The sequence below is a fragment of the Equus przewalskii genome, chromosome 15, assembly GCF_037783145.1.
Source record: "Equus przewalskii isolate Varuska chromosome 15, EquPr2, whole genome shotgun sequence".
NCBI lineage: Eukaryota > Metazoa > Chordata > Mammalia > Perissodactyla > Equidae > Equus > Equus przewalskii.
In genome coordinates this window covers 47848984-47861840 of record NC_091845.1, presented here as the reverse complement: position 1 = coordinate 47861840, position 12857 = coordinate 47848984, and the positions used below count along the sequence as shown (strand labels likewise).

At 55.9% G+C, this 12857-nt stretch overlaps 2 protein-coding genes across 5 annotated transcripts in view; one reads left to right on the top strand and one right to left on the bottom strand.

The window, feature by feature from the left end:
- The window catches only part of WDR48 (WD repeat domain 48), a 44680-nt gene extending 42518 nt beyond the window's left edge, over window positions 1–2162 (top strand). For all 4 annotated transcript variants that reach the window (XR_011527506.1, XM_008530276.2, XM_070577216.1 and 1 more), the window contains one exon: window positions 140–2162. Coding sequence is in view for 3 of the 4 variants with exons in the window: in XM_008530276.2 (XP_008528498.1) it covers window positions 140–235 (96 nt within the window). In the remaining variant the exon portion in view is untranslated. The remainder of the gene's footprint in view (window positions 1–139) is intronic.
- Window positions 2163–12805, bottom strand: GORASP1 (golgi reassembly stacking protein 1). The gene is made up of 9 exons (XM_070577221.1): window positions 12638–12805; window positions 8749–8829; window positions 7968–8171; window positions 6750–6836; window positions 6477–6607; window positions 6032–6224; window positions 5154–5304; window positions 4518–4670; window positions 2163–4266 (listed from the first exon to the last, which is right to left on the bottom strand). The coding sequence occupies exons 1-9, from the start codon at window positions 12698–12700 to the stop codon at window positions 4013–4015; spliced, it is 1317 nt and encodes a 438-aa protein (XP_070433322.1). The 5' UTR covers window positions 12701–12805; the 3' UTR covers window positions 2163–4012.
- Between the last annotated feature and the right edge of the window lie 52 nt (window positions 12806–12857).

Genomic DNA, 12857 nt, shown 5'->3' with positions numbered 1-12857 from the left:
AGCTATGTCAGCAACAGCAGGCCACCAGGTGTGGGCAAGGAGAGGATAAGCTGGACCACCTGATGAGAGTCCCTGAGTTAACAAGAAAGGTCTTAAATATTAGAGGCTTTGACATTTTGTATTATTTTTTGCTATTCAGGTTTTGGATCCAAATATGGACCTTCGAACAGTGAAACACTTCATATGGAAGAGCGGTGGTGACCTCACCCTCCATTACCGTCAGAAGTCCACGTGAAGGTTGGGCAAATGCTCCTGGCTATTCATTTACTGACCTTCCTCTATGGCCCCACGAGTAGTCCTAGGAAGCCCACTGAGCCCCAATGGGAGCAAGACTTCTAACGGCCAATTTGGTGTGGACCGAGATTCTCTTTCAATTGAAGTGACTAATTGAGATGTAATATAGAAACCAGTCTCCATGTGTAGAGTAAGCTGTCCCCAGGGAGGCAGGATGTGAGAGCAGAAAAGCCCCCGAGCAGACTGTGTCTTGTGAGATGTACAGAGAACTGACGACAGGCCAGTGCAGACTTTGCTTCCTCCTTTTGTTTCAAAGGACCTTATCTTTGTTAGCACTTGTTAGAGATACATTGGTAGGGCCACATCTGTCACTGTGTTTCAACTTCAAACCCACTCTCTATAGCTTTTCTAAGAGAGTACATTCCATTCATGCAGTACCTATGAAGGCTTTTTCCAAGTTTGTCATTAAAAACAAACAAATTGTTTTCACCATTTAAGACAGTTATTTTTAATAGGAATTTGCTGTTGCACAATTTGAGAGCCAGCCCATTTCATAATAAATGATTATTGTTGGGCTTGTTTTTAATATTGCATCTCAGATGTGTTCTTTTAGGAAGATCTTCTGAAATTGATCCAGGTGCTGGATCATAGCACTTGGACGCCAGACTAGAATACGCCCAGCCGGTGCCCAGTGATGCCGCCCCCCCCTCAGTGTCCCTGCCTGTGTAGCAGTCACAGGGAGGTGCAGCTGTTTCAGTCCCTCCTCCGCTGTGTCCAGTTTTATTTACAAGCAAAGCCAGATGACACCACAGGTTCTTACTCTGAGTGAGCAGCATGACACTGTCAAAACTTAAGTCCATGATGAAATTTTAACATCATTTCAATGCTACCTAAAATTTATGGTGTCAAAAGTGAAAGGACATTATAGTGAGTTAATTTGACATTCATATCCTAGAAGTATACATATTTGTTTTTCCAGAGTTTTATATAAGCAGGTTTTTGTTGTACTTGTATCCAGATTTCTTTTCACTATTCTTTCTAAAACTCTAAAGCTTTCATAGAATCATTTGGATCTTGTACAGAATATAACTTATTGGGGATAAACACTTCAACTTTTGGCAGAAAAAAATACTTCGGATTCTCCCCAGGGTCATTTGTATTCAGAATTAGATCAATGGTCCACCCCCATAAAACTATACAAGACAAGCCTCCTGTATGAAGCCAGAAGCACAAGTGCCTTCACAGGGCAGTTCATTCCAGTCCAGTTCCCTCCCCAGCTTGTGTGTGGCCTGGCCCCGCAACAGCATGGACTGGGGAGGGGGTGGGAATGGTTTTCCTTTTCTACATCTTCACAGGTTCAGCTGGAGGCAGCTGATGGGCCTGGGCCCAGCCCTTCCTATTTGCGATACTCTGATCCGCACAACTGTAGAGACAGGGCTCCCCCCTTGCTGGTCGGCCTCCTCTGGAAAGTGGACAGGTCCTTGCCTCCAGCTCTTTGACGAAGTGAGCAAAGACATGCCACGTTTCCACTGAGTCTTTCTCCCTTAAGCAGAGAGCACCCGGCTGCTTTTTTTAAAAACCCTTTCTATCTGTTGGATACAACAGTGCACTTTTGGTGCACATTTTTTAGCAATAGTCGTGAATTAATGGCAAAAAAAAAAAAAAGAACTCATTTACCAGCCCTCAGTTGTTTGCATGAGGGGCCCTTGGGCCGAAGGAAGGGGTTTGCTGGGCCACTGCCCTGTGCACTGAGCCTCGAGGGGCGGCTGTGCTCCCTTCCTGTCATAGATCTGACCCCCAGCATGGTTGTACTTTTTTTCTTCCAGTCAAACCAGTATTAGTTTCCAGAAAATTTGACAGTCTGCAATGCCAAAAGGGTAAAAATCTGTATTTCACAGTTGTATAGAATAAAGGCTTTAGTTAAAATATTTCTTAGTACACATTTATTTTTTTCACTTGTCATTTTCCTTCATAGCAAATTACAGCGAAACTAAGAAACTTCTGGTTTCATGTTTATCCTGGAAATAATTAGCATTGATACTCCTTTTGTCCCCCAATTTAGGGAGGGGAAAGTGTGAAAATGAGGGAGGGAAGAACCAGAACCGTGGCTAAGCGTGCCTTCGGGTCAGATGGCCAGGTTGCAGTTAAGGGAAGCTGGCCTCAGAACAGCCCCGTGGCGATGCTCTCCCACTTCTTGGATTCCTGCAAGCACTTTGGGCTCCCAGACAGTCCAGGAACCAGCTCCAGCACTGGCTTTGGACACAGTGCCTCCTTGTTCTGCAGGCTTATCAGCTATTCCAGTAGGCTTGACAAGGGCTTGTTTTAAATGCAGTCACAGTGCTAGAAAAATTAAGTGTTTACTAATTTGGGGCCTTCCCTCCATGTACTTGGTTTGTGCCCCCGTCTCCCCCTGCCCCGAGCTGACAGTCCTTGTCCTGTGGGCCAGCAGACCTCTGTGAATTCCTTTTAAGTGCAGACATTATGAATCAATCTGTAAAGGTAGGACTTTGAACTGGGAAGAGGCTAGAAGACAAGGCCAGGGGCAGCTTTCATGGTAATCAGCAATGAGTGTGGGAAGGTGCGGGACTCCAACCAAGTCAGAAGAGGACTTCAGGTGATGAGGGGCCGCCCCTGGATGGAGCCCTCCCTTTTCTGCAGGAACTGCACAAAGCAGAAGACCCGCCGCCTCCCAAGGCACCTGGGGGTGAGGGGAACAGACTCCTCATCCCCCTTGGAGTTGGGGCTGTGTGTAAAGAGATCCCATCAGGGGACCAACTTTGAGAGTCTGCTTAGGATGGTGAACTTAAATTTGTAACTTGTATTCACCATTCAGTCTGGCAGGATGCCTTGTATATTTAGAAGATACAGTTCTATAAGTTTTGGAGCTGACAGGAGTCACTACTGGGGATACTAGGTCTGTGGGGTGTGGACCCTGAGGAAGAAGAAACCTTGTGGTCCAAGCACAAGTGAGTCTCTGCTGAAAAGCCTAGAATTTTCAGCCCCCACCTGCCTGCCCCAGGAGAGGTGGTCAAGTTCGCTGCCTCTCTTCTCCAACGGTGACTGGCATACGTTGGCCAGCCTGAGCCAACTGTGCAGTGTGACATAGGGATGAGGGTACGTGATGGAAGAGACTATTATTGGGGCTTCAGGGGTCCCCAGGGCCTTCCAGTACAGATAGGGCTGCCTGAGCTGTGTAGCAAAAATGAAGGCAAGCCCTACAAGGCAGTCAGGCAAATGCTCTACACCAACCCCTTCCTCCCTCACCCCATCTTCACATCTGATGGTGTCTGGACCCTGCAGCCTCTTGGGCAGCCACAGCGACCAAAGCAAGAGTAAGCACTGGACTCAGGGGTGCATGGCCAAAAGATGCCCTTCCCCAAGGCCCACAGCCTCCTTGTACTACCCACTGAGGCTTCCTGCCCCAGCCAAGCAGCAGAGAATCCTTTCCTATCCCAGCTCCTGTAAAACTTACTTAACCAGGGGTGCTGCTCCCAGCCCTTTACCACCCCAAACAGTGCCCAGTTCCCTAAAGCCAGGACCATCAGGCAGGATTCATGCAGGGAGGTCATCTCTTGGAGACTAGGATCGGGGGGGTCTGAGTGGACACAAAAGCTCCCTGCCAGAAGTCCCTGCACATCACCCAGAGCCACAGCCTAGGAGGCTGAATACAGTGGGCTATGATCAGGCAAGGGGCTGGGATGCACAGTGTGGCCTGAGCTGCCTCCCCACATCTGGGCCTCGTGAAATGCCATCAGGGGCCTTGTCACAGTCCAGGGCATTATTCTGGGGTAGAAAGCTGGCCCTCACTGGCTGCCCCCTCGGCCTCCACCTCGGAATCTGGGTGCTCTGTGCTTGCTGGCTCCTCCTCAGCCTGAGCTTCGAGCAGCTCGGCAGACAGCCCATCTTCTGGTGAGGATGCACAGGTGAGGCTGTCGGGAAGGGTCAGCTGAGGCAGGTGGTCTGGCTGGGCCTGAGCACCTGGACTGTCCGGGAAGGAGACCTCAAACTCTGACCCAGACCATGTGGCCTCACCTGAAACAGAGAGGGTGGGGCTGAGGAAGACTGCAGAACCTGGGGCCATTGTGGCCTGGAGCAATAACCCCATTGACCCCCAACTCCCACCCCAGGCATTGTTGTGCGGATAGGAGATCCAGTGTACAAATGCATTGATGTGGTTGTATACCACCCAAAGACTAGCCTCTCACCTGGCCGAGAAGCTCAGGGAAACCTTCCCCACAGCCCAGGGTCCTTCCCAGAGGCTTCAGAAGGTGCCGGCTACTCACCTCCACGCTCATGAGAACCGCTGCTGGAGCAGACATCCTCTGTTCCTGAGGCTGAGACAGCTGTGGAGGTCAGCTCTGTGGATGAGGGCAGGCTGGGCCAGACACTGGCATTGCTGCTGTCCAAGAGAGAGATGCCCGACACGTCCAGGAAGCCTAGGGGAAGGAGCGCAGTTCTTTGCCAGCACAAAATCCTGAATGCTGGAATGCCAGTACCCTGCGCTCATTTCTGCCCAGTTCCTGGGGCATCTGGCCCAGTCGGAGACTGTAATCTCCTCAGCCCATGGTGATGCCCCCACCCAACCACAGAAAGGCTCCCCACTGCCCGATTCCGAGGAAAGAAGGGGTCTGGGATTGGGCCTCATGAGAGTAGCTCAGCAGCAGAGGGCCCAGACCCTGCTCTGTCCCCAATGTGCTGTGTGACCTTGAGGAGGCCACCTTTCTTCTCTCAATTGCAGTCTCCCATCTGTACACTGGATCAGATCATCTGTAACCATCTCAGCGTATGTGAGACAGGAGGGGTCAGCGGGTCTGAGGAAGGTTTCGGCACTATGGCCAAAGTCCAGCCCTGTGCCCGGGACCCACTTGAGCACCAGAAGTTGCACATTCCTCAGCCTGCTCTCCAGGCCAGCTCAGTACCTGGGTCCATGACTCGCTGCACTGGAGGTGGAGGCTGAAGAGGAATCTCCAAGGAACGTGGAAGATCGCCAAGGTCTGGAGCACCATGGCTGAGAAGCCCGAGCTCAGGAAGCCGTCTCTCCATGGAGGAGTCAGGTGCCTGCAGCAGGGCCTAGGGGAGCCAGGAAAGAAGAGGGAACGGTATAGTCCAACCTAACCCCGAGTCCATGCTTGCCCCGGGAGGGAGCACTGCTCTGCCTGAAGGAGCGAACAGCCTTGGTGATCTGACCCTTCCTCTGAAGGGGATGTGAAGTCAGGCCACAGGGGCCTGGCTGGCTTCCTCTGTGGTGCCCACATGGAGAGGCAGCACACTTCCCACTCTGCTGAGGAGCCCTAGGCATCCACCTGGCTGGTTCCCATCAATGACCCACAAGAAGAGAGGGCCTTCCTTGAATTCTGGCATGCCTGGAGAGCAATCCTTGAGTGCCCCCTGGTGCAGATCCCAGGCGCCAGCCCAGGGCCCAAAGGCACTCAAGGGACCTGCCCAACCACCATGAAGGCAGGGCCAATGCTCCCCTGTAGAGTTGGCCAGAGAACCAGCCCTGGCCCAACTTTACCACACACTCATTGAGGCACAGAACAAGTTTCTCACTCATGAAATGAAAATGACAACTACTGGCTCGCCACTACCCTCACCTCCAGACCCAAGTGGCAGGAGAACCAAAGTGGGTTTCACTGTCCCAGGACAGTGTCTGAGTCCCAGAGGCAGATGGGCCTCCCAAGGCTCCACAGACAGCCCTGGTGAGGGTCGCCTCCAGAGTCCTCTCTTCCCAGCTAAGAGGCCCTGCTGCCACATGAAGCTCCCCTCTTCCACCCGCCGGCAAGTGCTCCCCACGTACCTCCATGTAGTCACTCTGCCTGGAGCCCATGTCTGGGCTGGGAGGGGCTGGAGTGTCCTGGGGGGTGGGTCCAGGTGGCGGGGCACCAGGTGGTGGGGTAGCAGGTGGTGGGGCACCAGGCGGCTTCTTGTGGTGGCTAGGGGGCTGGGTTGGGATCCGGTGCAGATACCCATAGCCAATGCCACACCCCAGACTGCCAAAGGCCAGAAACATTCAATCCAGGGGTTGTCCCACAGCCCTTCCTATCTTTGCCACCCCCACCCACTATTGGCAGTGAGGGTGCTGAAAGGGTGCCCCCTGGACCAATGGTCAGCGTCAGGATCCCTGGGCCCAGGGCCCAGCCCTCCACCCCCACCATGGGACTCTGGAGGTCCATGCCCACTGGCCAGGCCCACCCAGGGCCCCACTAGAGCCCCACCCTGCAACCCTCGACCCCAGGAAGTACCTGCCCTCTCCACCCCAGGCTGCATTGGGAGTAACAGTCACCTCCCTGCAGGAGTCGGACTCAGAGTTATAAACCATCAGCTTCAAGGGCTTCCCCTCATGGGACTCGATGAGCGTAAAGAAGTCCTCGGACTACGACAAACACACAGCACCTGAGCCCTGCTCCCAGCACTGGAGCTGGAAACCTCAACAAAACGAGACACTTATGGACAGCACCCATCTCTCCGCCCCCCATCCAGGGGACCAAGGGAGGCACAAGCCAAGGCTTCCTCACCTCCTGGAGGATCTGGTCTGAGCCAACCACATAGTCTGTGTAGGGGCGCAGGCCGGCAAGGAAGGCAGGCGAAGAGGGTTCCACGTCCTGAGGAAAGAATCACGAACCATCGGCCTTGCTGCAGCAGAGGGAGAGGGGCGGGGAGCTGCTTCTCCAGGTAGGGAGTAGGACACTTGGCCTCTGTCCCCAGGCCAGGGCCTCAAGCCCTTCTCCCACCCCACCCCCTACTTCCCTCCCTCCCCCAGGTCCACAGCCCGCTCAGCAGAGGGCAGCACTGTAGCATGGCTCACAGCACTGAGCTCTGGACTCCCACCTGGTTCAACTCCTGGCTCCACCAACTGCTAGCTGGGTGACTGTGGACAAATACTTAACTCCTCAGCCTCAGTTTTCCCACAATTAAAAATAGGATGTGTAGTACTTACTCATAGGGTTGCTGAGAAGATTAAAAAAATCTATATGTAAAGAATGAAAACCTCCCTGCGGAATGCAAAGGGATCTGTATGATCACCCCCATGGCACTCATGGATAAACTGAGGCAGGCGGTGAAGGCTCCCCCAAGAGGAGAGCCACAGAGGATGCTAGAGACCAAAACAGCCGATTTCTAGCTCAGGGCCCCCACCTTCCACCACGTCAAAGGACCAAGTATTCGAGAACTTGGGCACCATCGAATGTACATGTCACATGTGCACATGTGTCTGTGAACAGACACACACAGCAACGTCTGTGACAACTCAGTCACTGAGATTCATTAAGGTTCAGACCCAAGGCACCAGCCCAGTGCTAAGGCTGTTCTCGAGGGGCCTGCCAGAAAAAAGCACGATAAAGACCTGGTATACTAGAGACGATACAAAAACCTGCTACCTATAAAGACGGACAACAGCAGCCGCATGCTGGCTGTACCTCCACCCTGCCAGTAGATGGGATCCCACCTTTCACAAGAAACCACGGCACAGAGACTAAGAAAGTGCCCCAAGTCACGTGGCTCACAAGAAGCAGGGTACACCGTTCAGGTAATGATGAGCTGCCCTCTCTGGGAAACGAGTGAGTGATACCTGTCCTCAGGGAGTCCTCTAATAGACCCATGGCTGTCGGCCTCTCCCAGTTGCCCCTGACACCCCACCACTATCCCCCAGCTACCCATCCCCATGCTCTGGCCCCACCCTCACCGCAGACCTGGCCCATTGCACCCACCCACATATGTGCCCTGCCAGCACTCACCAGGACGTGCCACACGTGCTCGCTGGCCCTGCGGAAGCTGCAGAAGCGCACACTGGCGCCCAGCAGGCCCTGGCCGCCCCACATGTTGCTGGGCACCACCTCCACCTCGCGCACCTTCATGGTCTTCATGCTGAACACCTCCAGCTTCACGGGCTTCTCCACATTGGCCTTCAGCAGGGCCTTCAGCGTGTCATTCTCCTTGTTCTGCGGGGGCAGCGGGGCTCACTCCGCACCCGGGCTGGGCCCCTCAGACAAGTCTGGGTCTGAGATGGGGCAAGGGCCTTGGTGGCCAGCTGCCCCAGCAGGGCCTGGTGCAGGGATGGGCCGGGGCAGTGGCTGGGCCCAGGTTCACAGGCCAGGCCTGGGCCTGCAGCCACCGAGAGCCCCACCACCCCTGAGCACTGCTAAACCTTCCTCCCTCAGCTCCCCAGAAAATACAACAAAGTAAGCAAAGAGCCTCCTGGGTCCAGAGCACTGCAGGGCTGCCCCACTCTAAGTGCCCCTTGGCCAGAGCTCTCACACCTCTCATGTCCCAAGAGGCAGGCCCCTCAGGCCTTGTGGCCAGCTCCAAGAGTCCATTTGCCTCCAGTCCACCCCAGAGGGCTCAGGAGCTGAGCTCTGGGCAGGGCCCCAATCAGACTGAGTATAGCCCTAGAAGAAGGGGAGACAGGGCTGGGCCCCCCTCCAGAAGAAAACGGAGGCAGGAGCAGGGCTGGGACCTCCTATGGGACAGGAGACACATACACACAAGCAAAGCAGAGGTAGGATGGGGGAGCCTTACCAGTCGCGAGTGCCCAATGGTGATGATGAAGTCAAAGTAGGGCTCCAGGCCCGCCTGCTGGGCCGGGGAGTTCTCCTGCACCTGCAGAGGCCACAGTCACTGCGCCAACCCCATGACTCTCCCAGAAGCCCCCGGCCCTCAATTTCAGAAACCATCACCAGTCCCATGTCTCAGTGAGGACACATACACTGGCATGAACTGTCCTGGGCAGGTCACAAATGGCCATTGTCAAGATTCACTCCATCTTGTGCTACCTTCCTGAGCACAAACTTTCCTCTTTAGGAAAGTGACTCTTTCCTGATCATGATCCCTTGAGTGTGCTTCCAGAGATGCCTCATAAGAGAGCCAGGGGCAGCCCTGAGGGCTACCAGTAGACCATACAGAGACAGGGTGGCACAGGCCTGCGGGGATGCTGCCCCCAGAGGGCTGGGCTGGGGCCACTGGAAAGCCAGAAGGGTTTACCAGAAAGGTTTCGATGTGGACAGGAAGGGAGGTCCCCAGGAGAGATGGAAGCAGGGTGGTGCCCAGAAAGACAGAGTGGGGAAGGCGGCCTGTAGCCAGATCCCAGAGGGCCTCCGACCCTGTGGTGACAGATCCAAGCTCAGGCCAGCAGGTGGTGGGAGCTGCTGAGAAGTGGTGGCTGAGGAGAGCAGACCCCAGGGACAGGAATGAGCTCAAGCCAGGGAGCCTGTGAGCAGTGCCCAATCCTGCCTCAGCATCTAGCCTCCACTCCCATGCAGGACGTCTCCTCTGGGAGCCATTCCCAGCCCTGTCCTGCCCTGAGCTCCCAGCTCACTGCCATCTCCAAAAGCACAACAGCAGGCTGCCAGCGGTGGCAGAAATCCATCTCACAGGCCCCATTTACAGAGCCTTGCCCAGACAAGGCTGCCTTTATCCTCAGATCCACAACCCTGACACTGGGCCCCACACCCTCAGGCCTTTGGTGTGAGCCCTTGATGCCCTGCTGATCAGGCCCCAGCCCAGGGGGCACAGGGCTCACGTGGCCTCAGGTTCTGGATGCCTCCCACAAGAAGGCCCTGTGGTTTCTCCCACCCACCAGCCCCTCCAGTCTTGGATTTCTCAAGCTGAAAGAGAGCTCACCACTGAGCCTTTGCATCAAGGCCAATTTGCCCCTGCAATTAGGATTCCCTTCTGGCAGTGTCACCAACTGAGCCCCTGTTGCAACCGGCAGAAGCTGCCATGGCTTCCAATGAGAGTGAGCCCAGAAACCAAGTCCAGCCCTAGGTGGCCTGGCCCAGAGGGCTGGAGGCCCTGCTACAGGGGAGCCCTGAGCCCGCCCCCTGTCCCTTCAGGGGAAACCTGGGACGAGGTGGCTTTTGAAAATCATAGGACAGTTAATCAGGGAGAGCTTGTGAGAGGTGCTCCTCCCTGCTCAGGGCCACTTCCAAGCCACTCCACCTCTCTTGGGTGAGGCCCCACCTCCTGGAGCTGGTGCCACCCAGCTGCCTGCCCACTCCCCTCAACATTGTCTGTCAGCTGCCCTCCATCATCAATGAGGTCCAGAGGCTCAGGCCCCCAACAGCCAGGCCTGGCCCTCTCCCAACCCACTCAGCGCCTCTAGCCACCCTCTCCTGTGCCTTGCCCTCTGTCTGGCTGTCCTCCACTGCCCTTGTCCTGGGCCTCGTCATTGCCCACTATGGCTCCGCAGTGGAAATAACCCTCGCTGCTGCCCACCACACCCCTACTCCCACGACAAGCACCGCCCTCTGTCCGCCTCTCCTTGGGGCTCCCATCACACCCGACCAACAGCTCCACAATGCACGCTGCTTTCCCAACACTCCCGCTACATTCCCCATTGGGGAACCTAATGCAATTAACAGCGACAGTGGTTTATACTTCCTGAGGGTTGGCTGAGTGCCTGGGGACTGCACCATCTGATTTACCTGTCATTTAATGCTTTTACTAAGCCCAACTTACAGAGGAGGGAAAAATACTCAGTTACTCAGTAATCCGATCCAAGGAAATCCAACCCAGAGCCTGCTCCTAACCACTGCCCTGTGACAGCCATTTCCTGGGGAACCACCCCCACCACCCATGGAAGCTTGCTGAGGGCAGGAACTTCTCCAGTGTGCCTGGCACACAGTGGGAACACCAATATTTATAGAAGGCAGTACACTTGTTCTTCAGTTTTTAAAAAGCTAAGTAGGTAATGTCACCCTTCCACCTAAAACCTCCCGATGGCTCCACATCTTGGAATGAAATCCTAAGTCCTCAGGACAACATGCAAGGTCCCACACTCATCTGTTACCACTCTCCTCCTTCCACTGACCGCCCCATCCAAGCACACCACCCGCCCCCCCTTGCTTCTCCTCAAGCACAATGATCACAACCCCGCCTCAAGGCCGCCCTCTGCCCGGGACGCTCTTCCCCCAAACATCTGCACTGTCCACTCCTTTCTTCCTTCCAAGGTGTCTGTTCCTTAATCACAGGCCTTTCCTGACCTCTCTATCCAAAATAGCACCCACTCCTCACTCTGCATCCCCTTACCCTGCTTTACTTTTCTCGCTAGCAATGATCACCATCTACCAAATATTTCTCTTTCTTGCCTGTCTCCCTTCTCTCCCTGTCTGCCACAGAGTATGTGCTCAAAAATACCTGTTTTTGTGAATGAAGACCTACCAACCCTTGATCTCTCCACTCTGTCCAATAGGCCCTTCCTATCTTCACTCCCACCCACCCTCCCCTCCCTCTTGCCAATATCCTCAATTCCTTTGCCTTCCACCAAACCTGTTGGAAGACTCTCTTGGCTGGATGCATTCCACTGTCCACCTTTTCTGTCTGATACCTCACCATGATGTCCACTAGAGAAAGCACATCACTAGGCACAAATCCTGTCAACTCTGGGTCCTGAAGCCAACCTGGCTTTCCTTTCAGGAAACCCCTTCCTTAGCCCTCCCCCCTGGTAGTTGATAACAGAGCCTGCCATCACAACACAGAAACCCACACCCATCTCTGCAGCCATCCACTGTGCACCAGGGAAAAGAGGGTCCCTCCCTGCTGCACTCCGGGGGTCAAAGACCCTCCTGCCTCTCACCTCCGTTACAGCCCCTCCTTCTCTGCAGTACAAATCTCGACCCCAAATCTCCACCAGGCTAGGGGTCCCTCTCCTCACCTCAGACCCTAGGAACCCCACTCGGTCTCCACTTCCCCCAGGGCTGCTTGTCGGGGCCTCCCTGTAGCAACACCGAGAGGACATTCTCAGCCCGTCCTTACTGCTCCTATCGGTAAGGCTTCGCCCTGGGTACCTCCCCCTGCTGCAAACGTTCTCCCCGTGCCTTATGCAGCATTCTCCTGGCTCTCCCGCTCCCCACTTTCCCTGGCTGGTTGGCACTGGTCCTCGACCCCCGGAAGCTCCTCCGAAACCACGAGAGGTGGGACGCGCGCCGGCCGGCTCCCCCGCAGCTGGCGCCCACTTGGTTACCCCGAACCCCTAAATCCAAGGTGGGGGGCCGCGGGGTCTCGGCGTTGCCGGCTCTCTCCCCGGGCCCAGCACGGAGCGTGGCACCCAGCAAACGATCATAAATGTGACCTAAGCACACAAATGAGTCCCGACTGGACCTGGTGCAAGCTTCACCAGGGAAAAGTGCCATTCCGGGACGACTTGGCCCAACCCGACCAGGAAACGCTCCCGCTTCCTGCAGAGCTGGCACTTGGGGCGGGCGCCGGGCCGACCGCGGCCGCAGACGGCGGGGGTCCACGGGTGCCGCAGGGCTGCCTCCCGCAGGCGGCGCCCACTGGGCAGGGGGCACCCCCTCCCCCGGGTAGCTGCACTACGGCCGGGACCCCGCCGCTGCCGCCCTCCGGCTGGCGATCAGGCGTCCCGGTGCGGGCGCCCCGCCAAAGTCACCGGCGCCGCGGAGCGACTCACCCCGTGAAGGTGGAAACCCTCGGCGCCGCCCGCGGGCTGCTCGGTGCTGGCGCCCAGGCCCATGGCAGCGGCCCGCCTCCGGCGCCCGTGTCCGGTACCCAGCTGGCCGACCCGGCGCCACCGGCGGGGACTCGCCCTCTCGGCGCTTGATTACCAGCGCCTTGTCACGTGGCCACCCGGCTGCTCCCGCCCCTCACTCTGACGCCCTTAGCAACCGGCG